Genomic DNA, 13,725 nt, shown 5'->3' with positions numbered 1-13,725 from the left:
TTATTTTACATAAGAATTTAGATGAAGCCCTTGCTAGTAGTAGAAATTATGAGGGGGGTTATAAAACAGAAATACCACCATTGCACAATTGTTCATTGCCTACCTGGTCCTCTTACACGTGCTGAGTATTTCCTTAACTTTGCTAAAGCCCTCCCCGCTGCAGTGTGGCTGTGTTACTGGAAATCTGGCATGAAAACTCCAGCCAAGTAAGTAAACAGAGAAAATACCATAACATAATATAACAAGAGTGCAACTTTCACTGTTGCCATGTCAAAATCAGTGTCTGGGTCAAAACAGTGTATAAGTGTGAGCTAGCTAATTATATAAACAAAGATAGGAAGAGTTAAAAGGTAAGGGAGAGGCAAAATAGACATTGGACCACCAGAAAATGAGGCTGGAGAAATAATAATAGGAAACAAAGAAATGACAGAGGAACTGAATCATTACTTTGCATCAGTCTTCACAGTGAAAGACATTAGTGGGATGCCAGAGCTCCAGGAGAATCGGGGGCACAGGTGAGTGCAGTGGCCATCACTAAGGAGAAACTGGAAGGTCTGAAGGTGGATAAATCACTTGGACTGGATGGACTACACCCCAGGGTTCTCACAGAAATAGCTGAGGAAATTGTGGAGGCATTGGTGGTAATCTTTCAGGAGTCACTGGAGGCAGGGAGGGTCCCAGTGGACTGAAAAGTAGCTAATGTAATACCGCTGTTTAAGAAGGGAGGGAGACAGCAGACGGGAAATTATAGGCCGGTTAGTTTGACTTCGGTCATTGGCAAGATTTTAAAGTCCATTATTAAAGATGAGATTGCGGAGTACTTGGAAGTACATAATAAAGTAGGACTGATTCAGCACGGCTTAGTCAAGGGGAGGTCATGTCTGACAAATCTGTTAGAGTTCTTTGAGGAGGTGTCAAGGAAGCTAGATAAAGGAGAACCAGTGGACGTGATTTATTTAGATTTCCAGAAGGCCTTTGACAAGGTGCCGCATAGGAGACTGATAAATAAGTTAACAGTCCATGGTGTTATGGGTAATATCCTGGCATGGATAGAGGATTGGCTGACTGGCAGAAGGCAGAGAGTGGGGATAAAGAGGTCTTTTTCAGGATGGCAGCCGGTGACTAGGGGTGTGCCTCAAGGTTCGGTGCTGGGACCACAACTTTTCACATATACATTTGGAAGAAGGAACTGAAGGCACTGTTGCTAAGTCTGCAGATGATACAAAGATATGAAGAGGGACAGGTAGTATTGAGGAAGCAAGGGGGCTGCAGAAGGATTTGAACAGGCTAGGAGGGTAGTCAAAGAAATAGCAGATGAAATACAATGTGGAAAAGTGAGAGGTTATGCACATTGGGACGAGGAATGGAGGCATAGACTATTTTCTAAATGGTGAAATGCTTAGGAAATCAGAAGCACAAAGGGATTGGGAGTCCTTGTTCAAGATTCTCTTAAGGTTAACGTGCAGGTTCAGTTGGCAGTTAGGAAGACAAACGCACTGTTAGCATTCATGTCGAAAGTGCTAGAATACAAGAGCAGGGATGTACTTCTGAGGCTGCATAAGGCTCTGATCAGACCCCATTTGGAGTATTGGGAGCAGTTTTGGGCCCCGTATCTAAGGAAGGATGTGCTGGCCTTGGAAAAGGTCCAGAGGAGGTTCAAAAGAATGATCCCTGGAACGAAGAGCTTGTTGTATGAGGAACGGTTGAGGATTCTGGGTCTGTACTCCTTGGAGTTTAGACGGTAAAGGGGGGATCTTATTAAAACTTACAGGATACTGCGATGCCTGGATAGAGTGGATGTGGAGAGGGTGTTTCCACCAGTAGGAAAAACTAGAACCAGAGGGCACAACCTCAGACTAAAGGGACGATCCTTTAAAACAGAGATGAGGAGAAATTTCTTCAGCCAGAGAGTGGTGAATCTGTGGAACTCTTTGCCAGAGAAGGCTGTGGAGGACAGGTCATTGAGTGTCTTTAAGACAGAGATAGGTAGGTTCTTGCTTAAGAAGGGGATCAGGCAGGAGAATGGGGATGAGAAAAATATCAGCCATGATTGAATGGCGGAGCAGACTCGATGGGCTGAGTGGCCAAATTCTGCTCCTATGTCTTATGGCTCCTATACTATGCAATTTCCTGAAAACAGGAGATGAATTCCCACTGATCCAACATTATCTTTTGCCACCTTAGTGAATTTATTTGGAGAGGAAGAAATAATAATTGTCAGACCACATGACTTTTATCTTTGAAAGATGTTCTAACCACTCCAGGAAGAATTCAAAGATTTTTTTGTGCTATCTACACAAATTTCATCATCAGTAGGACTTAGCAGAGCATTAAGACTTAGGACTCAAATTTCAGCCTCTATGTCTCCAACTCATCAATTTACTCGAAGATTTTTTTTGATGGCGATAGCTGTCAACAAGTTTCAGAGCAAATTTCATATTTAATAAGCAAAGTTTCCAGCACCCGGGGTCAGAGTCTCAAAACCTTTAAACTAGTAAAGTGACAGTTGCATCTGTATCATACTCATTCATGACAAACAATTTGTCAGCAACTGCTGCCCTCAGAGACTAGAAAGAAGTTGATCAATAATGAACAAATCCAAATCATGCAGCTTGCAACAAAGAAATCAATTTCGTGTCTTTCACAATCTCGGGATATCACTTTATAGCCAATGAAGTAAAGAACAAAGAACAAAACAGCACAGGCACAGGCCCTTCGGCCCTCCGAGCCCGCGCCGCTCCCTGCTCCAAACTAGACCATTCTTTTGTATCCCTCCATTCCCACTCCATTCATATGGCTATCTAGATAAGTCTTAAACGCTCCCAGTGTGTCCGCCTCCACCATCTTGTCCGGCAGCGCATTCCAGGCCCCCACCACCCTCTGTGTAAAATACGTCCTTCTGATATCCGTGTTAAACCTCCCCCCCCCTCACCTTGAACCTATGACCCCTCGTGAACGTCACTACCGATCTGGGAAAAAGCTTCCCACCGTTCACCCTATCTATGCCTTTCATAATTTTATACACCTATTAGGTCACCCCTCATCCTCCGTCTTTCCAGTGAGAACAACCCCAGTTTACCCAATCTCTCCTCATAACTAAGCCCTTCCATACCAGGCAACATCCTGGTAAACCTCCTCTGCACTCTCTCTAAAGCCTCCACGTCCTTCTGGCGACCAGAACTGGGCGCAGTATTCCAAATGCGGCCGAACCAACGTTCTATACAACTGCAACATCAGACCCCAAGTTTTATGCTCTATGCCCCGTCCTATAAAGGCAAGCATGCCATATGCCTTATTCACTATCTTCTCCATCTGTGACGTCTTCAAGGATCTGTGGACTTGCACACCCAGGTCCCTCTGCGTATCTACACCCTTTATGGTTCTGCCATTTATCGTATAGCTCCCCCCTACGTTAGTTCTACCAAAATGCATCACTTCGCATTTATCTGGATTGAACTCCATCTGCCATTTCTTTGCCCAAATTTCCAGTCTATCCATATCCTTCTGTAGCCTCTGACAATGTTCCTCACTATCTGCAAGTCCAGCCATTTTTGTGTTGTCCGCAAACTTACTGATCACCCCAGTTACACCTTCTTCCAGATCGTTTATATAAATCACAAACAGCAGAGGTCCCAATACCTTCTTCCAGATCGTTTATATAAATCACAAACAGCAGAGGTCCCAATACAGAGCCCTGCGAACACCACTAGTCACAGGCATCCAGCCGGAAAAAGACCCTTCCACTACCACCCTCTGTCTTCTGTGACCAAGCCAGTTCTCCATCCATCTAGCCACCTCCCCCTTTATCCCATGAGATCCAACCTTTGCACCAACCTACCATGAGGGACTTTGTCAAACGCTTTACTAAAGTCCATATAGACGACATCCACGGCCCTTCCCTCGTCAACCATTCTAGTCACTTCTTCAAAAAACTCCAGGTTAGTGAGGCAGGACCTTCCTCTCACAAAACCATGCTAACTATCGTTAATGAGTTTATTCCTTTCTAAATGTGCATACATCCTATCTCTAAGAATCCTCTCCAACAACTTCCCGACCACGGACGTCAAGCTCACCAGCCAATAATTTCCCGGGTTATCCTTCCTACCCTTCTCAAATAACAGGACCACATAAGCTATCCTCCAATCCTCTGGACTTTTGAAGTGTTGTCACTTTTTATAATGCAGGAAATGCAGCTTACATTTTCATATGTATTCAAATATATTTCTTCCAAAATTACTTTGTTACGTCTCTTGCTTTGGTAAAAAACTATCAAAAATCTACCAGAATAAAGCATTTGGTTTTCTCAACCCAATAAAATTCTTTCAATTCCTTCTTACAGTGGTTAGCATTGCTGCCTCTCAGTGCCAGGGACCTGGGTTCGATTCCCAGCTCAGATGACTGTCTAGGCGGAGTCTGCACGTTCTCCCCGCGTCTGCGTGGGTTTCCTCCAGGTGCTCCAGTTCCCTCCGACAAGTCCAAAAGTCATGTTGATTACGTGCATTGGTCATGCTAACTTCTCCCTCAGTGTACCGGAACAGGCGCCGGAGTGTGGCAACTAAGGGATTTTCACAGTAACTTCATTGCAATGTTAATGTGAGACTACTTGCGACACTAATAAATAATATTTTAAAATTTTGATTTAAAATTTAAATTTGGCATTCATGTCCCAAAGGCAATTTTAGATCTTTCGGCGAGGAATGTTGTTTCAGTGCAACTTGTGTATCTTTCTATCTCTCTTTTATTTGACTCCATAATTTCTAACTGTTAACATATAGTAAAGATGGCCTAGTTGAAATATGTGAACATAAAGAGAAATTATTTTCAGACCATGGTTTATTGAAGATATGTTGAAGATATCCTGGATAACTTGAATAAAGGCACCCACTGTACTGTAGCCAAATTTGCTGATGATACAATGTTAGGCAGGAAAGCAAGTAGGGAGGCAGATACAAAGTGTCTGCAAAGGGATATAGATAGATTAAGCGGATATCTATTCAGCTTGGGTGATTTTCATAATACTCTCAAGCAGCTGCAAAAAGAGGAAGTGTTGGAATGAATTGCAACAAAGTAAAATTAATAGAAATTGTACGGAAAACAAATTCCACACTTACCTAGTACATCTTTCTTATCCTCTACAATCAAGGTTGTCCATTTGGAAGGATCAGGATCACTGAAGTCAATATTAATTAAGCGATAACGTGGAGAATTGAGATTTGTCTTAAATGTGAATACTGTCCCTTCATTGGTAACATATTCATACTCTGCATCAAAGTTATCCACCAGTTTGACCCAAGGGAGAATTCCTATTCAAACAGAACTAGGTTAATTAATCAATTTGTCGCAGAATTTGATATCATAAAACACTTACTGTGTAAAACATAAGCAAGCTCAGACAAGCAACGAACTATTTTAGGTTTGGCTCGTCTGTTTAATGTCCTCTGATGTAGATGGCGAACAGTTGGGTTTCAGAAAAACTGGAAAAATTACTCTGCAGACCCACCTGATGGTTAGAGCTGGTAAATGCAGTCATCTCCATAAAACTTTTAACTACAGCATTCAAGAGCTGTTTACATACAAAAATCCCATTATGTTTAGAGGTAATTTTGAGATTGAATTTGATATAAAACTGTGATAAAAGTACTTTGGTTGAAAGAAAATGTGGAACTACATAATTTTTCAGAAGATATATTTATTCATAGACATTTCAGAGACCACTACAAATATATGATTGCAAAATCATCAAAACATTCTTGAGATTGCTTTATTAGGGCTGACAGTTTTCAAGGTTTTGCTTGTCCAGAAAGTATAAGTGGGACTCAATAAGGTGTTTTGTTAATTGAATCAAAGATAAGCACTGAAAATTGACATATGTTGGGATAAAATTGGAAATAATTGCGTGACTGAAAAGTATAGCAGGAAGCTTGCCAAAGAAAGTAAAGATTATATGACCATGTTTTTTTAATGCAAATGTGAAACTGTTTATTTTGACAGGAAGAATAAAAAATACATAAAAACAAAAAATGCTGGATAAGCTCATATGAATCCATATGACCCTGAAGGGTCTGTTAACTCTTTCACTCAGTAAGAAGTCTCACAACACCAGGTTAAAGTCCAACAGGTTTATTTGGCAGCAAATACCATAAGCTTACCAAATAAGCCTGTTGTACTTTAACCTGGTGTTGTGAGACTTCTTACTGTGTTTACCCCAGTCCAACGCCGACATCTCCACATCATAACACTTTCACTCCACAGATACTGCCAGACCTGCTGAGTTTATCAGGATTTATGAGGATACTGCCAGGACTAATGGGCCTGAGTTATAGGGAGCAGTTAGTCAGGCTAGGGCTTTATTCCTTGGAACGTAGGAGAATGAGGGGTGACCTTATTGAGGTGTATAAAATCATGAGGACATAGATAGGATGAACGCACATAGTCTTTTTCCCAGGGTAGGGGAATTGAAAACTAGGGGACATAGGTTTAAAGTGAGGGGGGAAAGATTTAAAAGGGACCCGAGGGGCAACTTCTTCACGCAGAGGGTGGTATGTATTTGGAATGAGCTGCTGGAGAAAGTGGTTGGGGCAGATTTAATAGCAACATTTAAAAAGTATTTGGATAAGTACATGGATGGAAAATGATTAGAGGGACCTGGGCCAAACACGGGCAATTGGGACTGGCTGAGAGGGCATCATGGTTGGCATGGACCGGTTGGGCCAAAGGGCCTGTTTCCGTGCTGTATTGCTCATTGACTATGACAGGATGGATGAGGAAAGGGTGCTTCCTCTTGTTGGACAATATAGAACTACTAGAATCAGGTCACTGCTTAAAAACTGCTAATTTAAGACAGAGATGAGAAGAGATCTTTTCTCTGCGGGTCGTGAGTTTCTGAAACTCTCTTCCTCAAAAGGCAGTAGAAACAGAGTCTTTGAATATTTTTAAGGCAGAGTTAGTTAGATTCTTGATTAACAAGTGGGTGAAAGGTTCTTGGGAGTAGCAGGAATGTGGGATTGAGGTTACAATCAGATCAGCCATGATCTTATTGAATGGCATAGCAGTCTCGAGAGGCCTCCTCCTGCTCCTAATTCATATGTTCATATGTATATATCTCTCGAATTAAAATCAAAATTTTGTTATATATATTTTCTGTTGTAGCAATGCACCCACCCTTACACTAAAAAAGCCAGTATAATGCTAACCCCTTCAAATCAGCAAAATTAAGGCATGTAATTTAGTCTCAAAACTGCTGGGGGAATGGTGGTGCAAATGGTTAAGCTCCACGCAAGTTTATTTTGCTTTTAAAAACTAACTTACAAGATGTTGACCTATTCTCCTGCACCATTAGTACATCACTCTTATACTGCTCCCGTACATTACTTTCCCAAAGCCCTGTTATCTAAAAATTCTATCCCCTTTCCTATTTTCACTTCCTTTCCCATTTTCCACTTTCACTTCCAATCTCAGCAAGTGTCTTGCTGGTAATTTACGTTTTCTATAGCTTGATGAACTTCCTACGTGTTATTGATCTCACTCAGTATAAACAATGCCATTGCCCAACTTGCTCTCCAAAATGTCCTGCTGTAACTTAATTAGCTGCCCACGCACTATCCACTCTTCAAGATCGGCTACAAGTACATTTTCTAAGTTGCAATTTTTGTTAAATTCTCACTTTCACAGGCAAATACATTAATGAAGGCCAGAACTGGTATTAGGTTTCCAGACATGTCAATAAAATGGTTGCCTTTGCCCAAGTCCATTTCGGATATTATACTTGCAACTTAGCCAAAATTTGAAAAGCTGTCAAAAAATGTCATCCAACCCTCCGAGCCCAGATATCATTCTTTTTTGCAATATTGGAAGAGACTTGGCAATTGGGTATAGGTTAACTGCATAGTCCTTTTGGTAGAGGTATTGATATGTTAACGTAAAGAAAGAAAGGAGCAGAAAATAACAACTTGCTTCCACCCCCAAAGTCAATGGTCTGTGCTTTCCAACGGGGATCCCCAAGGATTTTAGATTAACAGGAATCTTGGCCTTGCCAGTGATGGCCACATCGCAGGATTGAATAAATAATAAAAAATTAAAGTCGGGCAAACTGCCAATGCCCATGTCCACCATGAGTTTTTACCTTGGAGACAAAATGGGAGTTTTATATCTCCATGAAGAGACAAAGAGAATTTTGTTTTCACATTTTAATCATTTTCGACAATGGTGTTAATTATGGTAGCTATATACATGAAGGCAACATTGAGAGCTTTTGGTCATTGAGTACTTATTTTACAACAAAATATCTTTACCCATATATGTGTAGCATATGGTAAACAAGCATATGGTAAACAAGTTGCATTAAACCAATTGTATGTGGCAGAGACTAAAATGCCAGATCAGTTTACCTTTAATACCATCAGGCAATTCTTTCAGATCACAATACCAAAGTCTGTTGACTGGATCACAGCCCTCTCGAATTGACAGGAGAACATACTGTCCATCATCCGATACCTGCACCAAAGGCAATGAATAAATTGTCAAATGTAGAGATGCCATTAACACCAGTGAAATAACCCATGTGAATTTGTTTTTAAAAAGCTGTTTTCTTAAACTAATAAAAGTCTGTTATCACGTCAAAATAATTAATTATGACAAATTTTAACTGTGTAAATAATTTTTAAAAATATAATAAATAACCAAGAAAATTACATATAAACTTGAATTTTAATAACTTTGGTTGGGTAGCAGTTTCACCTAAAGCCTGAAACTAACCTCATTCAATCCGCTACAAAAAAATCTTTCTCGTGCTTGTAAAGATAGGATTCTTTACTTTGTAGTTCTAAAACACTTATCAAATAAGTCAATGGGAGGCAGAATACTGGCCTGCCTGCAATTGAGTTGCAGGCCTTCATCTATTTGTGGTGAAGCCCATCCACCATTTCACCCACTCCCAAACCCAATTCCAATTCTCTACCTCAGACCATTTTATCCCATTTCCTTACTACCTTGCGTGGGCAACTTCTTGCCTTTCTAACTCATCCACTCTGATCCTCAGTACACTGCCTTCCCACCCTAATAGGAAACAAACAGATTCTTCAATATCCAACTGATTGTCACTGTCAAACCCTCATACCAGCTCTAATACTTTTATAACTACTGTAATAAAAGAAGCATTCAATTATAATTGAAAACAAAGGGCACTTTGCTTCCTGACTGCTCGCTGCAAGAGATTAATCTTTAAATTCTGGAGACTCCAGAGAAATCCGGCAGGTTGGCAAACCTAACATTTTCAGTCATAATTTCCACTGTTAAATAAATGTTTCTTCCTCTATTTCCAATAAACCAATAGATTCTACATTTTAAAAAATTGGATGCCTTCACAATTTCCCTCATACCTGATGGTCTGTGTATAAAGAAATAAAGACTACCATTTATTTGGCACCTTTCATGGCCTCAGGACATCCCAAAACACTTTACAGCCAATTAAGATCAAAGTGTAGTCATTATTGTAATATAGGTTATACGGCAAGCTAATTTTCAGATAGCAAAGCCCCACAAACAGCGATGTGATAATGACTAGATAATCTGTTTACGCTATGTCGATCAAGGGATAAATATTGGTCTGGACTCTGGAGATAACTACCCTGCTCTCCTTCAAAATAGTGCCCCGGGATCTTTCATGTCCATTTGAGGGGGCAGACAGGGCCTCAGTTTAACATCTCATTCAAAAACATTATAATGAAGTTTTAAGGGGTTATAATATACAAGTTGAAGGGGGCGGCACGGTAGCACAGTGGTTAGCACTGCTGCCTCACAGCGCCAGAAACCCGGGTTCGATTCCCGGCTTGGGTCACTGTCTGTGCAGAGTCTGCATGTTCTCCCCGTGTCTGTGTGAGTTTCCTCTGGGTGCTCCGGTTTCCTCCCACAGTCTGAAAGATGTGCTGGTTAGGTGCATTGGCGTCGCTAAATTTTCCCTCAGTGTACCCGAACAGGCGCCGGAGTGTGGCGACTAGGGGATTTTCACAGTAACTTCATTACAGTGTTAATGTAAGGTGACACTAATAAATAAACTTTAAAGTTAAATCATCTCCCATCCATTAGACCACAACATTAAATAATTTGACAATTAACCTGATGACTATTAAACAAGTCAATGACTCTGCTTGTGGTACACATTAATTCATACAATTTTTGTGCTCACTTCCTTGTTTCCCTCGAACTGTGCAAACACGAAATTGAATGAAACTGCAACTGCAGCAATAATGAAAAATAAGCAGCTGACCTAATTGTCAAAAATTAAATAATTCATTTTCTTTGAGCTACAGATTAATCAAATCCTCACAATCTGCAAGGGATATGTCACATGAATCAATACCCCCCTCAAAAATATTAAGATCATGCTGCGTGGATTATCATTCATGTGACTTTTGTCACTTCACACTGTGCACAAAATTGGCCTTTTCTCTATTATATCTCGTTTCAGTTTATTAAAACTTAAAATTAATAATCTCAAGAAGATGAACAGGATGCACCTGCTTGTGATGACTAGATTGCTTCTCAGACAGTAAAGAGACTGAATCATCTACAGACTGGGAATCGTGGATAATTTTCCATAAGATGCATGAGTGGTTACATTTAGGATCATATTAAAAAGAGCAACAGCATCATTCCTCATCATCTTTCTCTGCAGCATGGCCTCAATTCAGCTGTGAAGCTAGCTACAAAGAAATAATGGCCCATAACTTCCTGGATCCTCAGCATGCATGTAGGGAATACCCCAATGATATGCTGGGAATCCCGCTAGGAAGTTCCCACTTAAGGGTTAGCCAGCATTTGCCAAGAAGTGCTAACTACTTCTGGACAATTGCGATGGGAACCATCAGACAGAATCGATTTAAATCGCTAACTTTGGATGATGCTGCCAGCTTCGCCTGAGTTTGAAGGGAAAAAAAACACAACTCCAGAGTAACTATCTAAACACCCAGATTCAGACTTGCACAGGACACCCTGCACACACACACACATGGACACCCCCCACCCCATTTGAGATGAGAGGGGTTTCTAGTCAGAGTAACATGGAACCAAAGACTGTCAGGCAAAGCTGTAATGGAACAACAGGGGATCTTCAAAGACAAAACGTTTCAGGTACAGATTAGGTACCTTCTAACAAGACAAAGTAGGGGGTGGATTCTTGTTGAAGCCATCCAAATAGGGGCAGCGTTTCGAGAGAATTCCAAGGTGAGTTCTTCGAATGTGGAGATTGGAAACCCTCATGTGAAAGGTAGATTTTCAGTGAGACCGGTTGACTCATGACATGAAAAGCTTCTTCTGGGTTGATTTTTGGGAAATCCATGGAATCTGCTTGGGCAGCAGTTGTGATTTAATATTGAGTGCGGCGTGTCTGAACACACTTCACCTGCTAATTCACATGTATCCCATACTTACCCTGAGTACAAGATAGATACGGTAAAATAGAAATTAGGAAAGATAAAACTATATGTTTTTAAAATATAGCTGGGGTGAAGGAATATTGTGATTTGAATCATATTCTTATGGTTGTATTGAGATCTTGCCAACCTTTTTGTCTGATATAATAGAGTTCACATTTTCTTGTTTAATACGTTTGTATATTAAAATTTCATCATCAAACTCCCCTGAATTTGCTCAGTAACTTTCCTCCACCGTTTCAAAAAAGTTAGGATCTATCAAGCCAGGTTTCACTATGCAATCTGATTTGCCCTGTATCAACTTAAGGGGCACTTGGAGAGATTGGAGTTAATTAAGGAAATGAAGCAGGGATTTAAAAGGTAAATATCGTTTTGCTAATCTAATTGAATTTTTTGATGAAGTTACAGAGAAGGTTGGAGGAGGAAATGCAGTGGATATTGTTGTATTTAGGAGAGATAGTAGCATCGTGTCTGGATTAGTATTGCAGATGTTTGGGCTCTAGGGATATGGGTTCAAATTCATTCATGGCTGCTGGTGGAATCTAAATTACACTAAAAGAATTTGGAATTGAAATAATGGTGACCAGAAACCTATCATCGACTGCCATAAAAACCTAACTGATTCACTAATGTCCTTCAGAGGAGGAAATCCGCCATTCTGACTTGGCCTGGCCTACATGCTATTCCATACCTACAGCAATGTGGTTGATTCTCAACTGTTTTCTGAAATGGGCTTAGTAAACGACTTAATTCAAGGACAATTAGGGTAGGGCAATAAACACTGACCTTGATGGCAGTGCCCACATCCCAAAGAATATAAAAATGTAGACTTTAAGAAAGCATTTGATGAAGTCCCACATAAGGTACCAGTTACCAAACCTCATGGAATGAGGGTCAGTATCACCTTGGATAAAAACAAATTGGCTTAAGGATAGAAAGCAACAAGTCATGGTAAATGGATGTTTTCCAGACCGAAGGATGGCAGATTGTGCATATATAATATACACATATATAATATACACACAGTAAAATTTGCTAATGGAGACAACAGGAAAGATGATACCAATCAACTGCAACGGAATTTAGATAGGTTCGCTGAATAGGCAGATGGAATTTAATAGAGAAATGTGCAATGATGCATTTTGGCAGAGGAAAGGGAAAACAGCTCGCCATAACCTTTCAATTCTCCCTGGACAGGGAGGCAAAATGTACTTAATGGCAGTAAAAAGCATGGAGGCCTGGAGATTCACATTCAAATATCTTTGAAAGTTGAAGGGTATACTGAGAAAATAGTTAAAGAAATATGGGATTTTGGGCTTGATAAATAGAGATATTGAACACAAAAGCCAGAAAGTTACGCTGAACCTTTATGAAGCTCTGGTTAGGTCACAACTAGAAGATTACATGCAGTTCTAGTTACCACAGTTCAGGAAGAATGAGCAGAACACAGGCGATTTACCAGAATGGTTCCACAGAAGAGGGAATTTAGCTACAAGGTTAGGTTGAAAGAGTTGGGGTTATTTCCCTTGGAGCAAAGGAGCTTGAGGTGACATCTGATAGAGATGTACTAGGTTATGACAGATTTAGATAAGATGGACAAAGAAAAGCTGTTTGCATCAGTTGATGGTGTAAGGACTCTGGTACATGGATTTAACTTTTCAGGCAAGAGATGCATGGAGGATGCGAGGAAGAAAATTTTTTATATGGCACATGGTAGTGGCCTGGAGCTCATTAAGAGGGTGGTGGAAGCGGAGACAACATATGATTTCAAAAATAATTTGGATAGCCACTTGAGGAAAAATAAACATTCAGAGGTGCAGGAATAGAGTGGGGTAATGGGACTGGATTGTTTTACAGTGAACCAGCATACACTTGATGGGTTGAATGGCCTACATTTGTGCCATAATGACTCTATGGTAGTATTGTACCACAATGACTCTATGGTAGTATTGTACCACAATGACTCTATGGTAGTATTGTACTACCATTAGCAATGACAGCCTCCAGGTGATTGACAGGACAAGGAAACTCGAGTGCCTGCTACAGCAAAGAGCATCCTTGAAGATATCAAGTGCAAAGAGAATTAAGCATGAAAGCAATGCCCATGGTGAAATGGCGAGCCAGCACTCAATGCATAGGACTACAGCTGAAGAATGAATACTTCGATAAGACATTTACAGGACAGCCAATACTCTGAAAGCCAGCAATGAGGCAATGACTTCATTACATTTGAGAATACTGGACAAACAAAAAAAATCACATACTTTGTCCCTTCCAGTGACAACCCTCCAAAGTA

At 40.5% G+C, this 13,725-nt stretch overlaps 1 protein-coding gene across 2 annotated transcripts in view; it reads right to left on the bottom strand.

Annotated features, from left to right (window-relative positions):
* The window catches only part of LOC144493468 (prolyl endopeptidase-like), a 131,088-nt gene that overhangs the window by 82,636 nt on the left and 34,727 nt on the right, over positions 1-13,725 (bottom strand). For both annotated transcript variants that reach the window (XM_078212418.1, XM_078212419.1), the window contains exons 7-8: positions 8,388-8,493; positions 5,112-5,303 (exon numbers count right to left, since the gene is read on the bottom strand). In XM_078212418.1, coding sequence (XP_078068544.1) covers positions 5,112-5,303; positions 8,388-8,493 — 298 coding nt within the window. The remainder of the gene's footprint in view (positions 1-5,111; positions 5,304-8,387; positions 8,494-13,725) is intronic.

This window comes from Mustelus asterias, chromosome 5 (genome assembly GCF_964213995.1).
Source record: "Mustelus asterias chromosome 5, sMusAst1.hap1.1, whole genome shotgun sequence".
Taxonomy (NCBI): Eukaryota; Metazoa; Chordata; class Chondrichthyes; order Carcharhiniformes; family Triakidae; genus Mustelus; species Mustelus asterias.
Note: the sequence above shows the minus strand (reverse complement) of the source record. Positions and strands in the feature narration are given on the sequence as shown.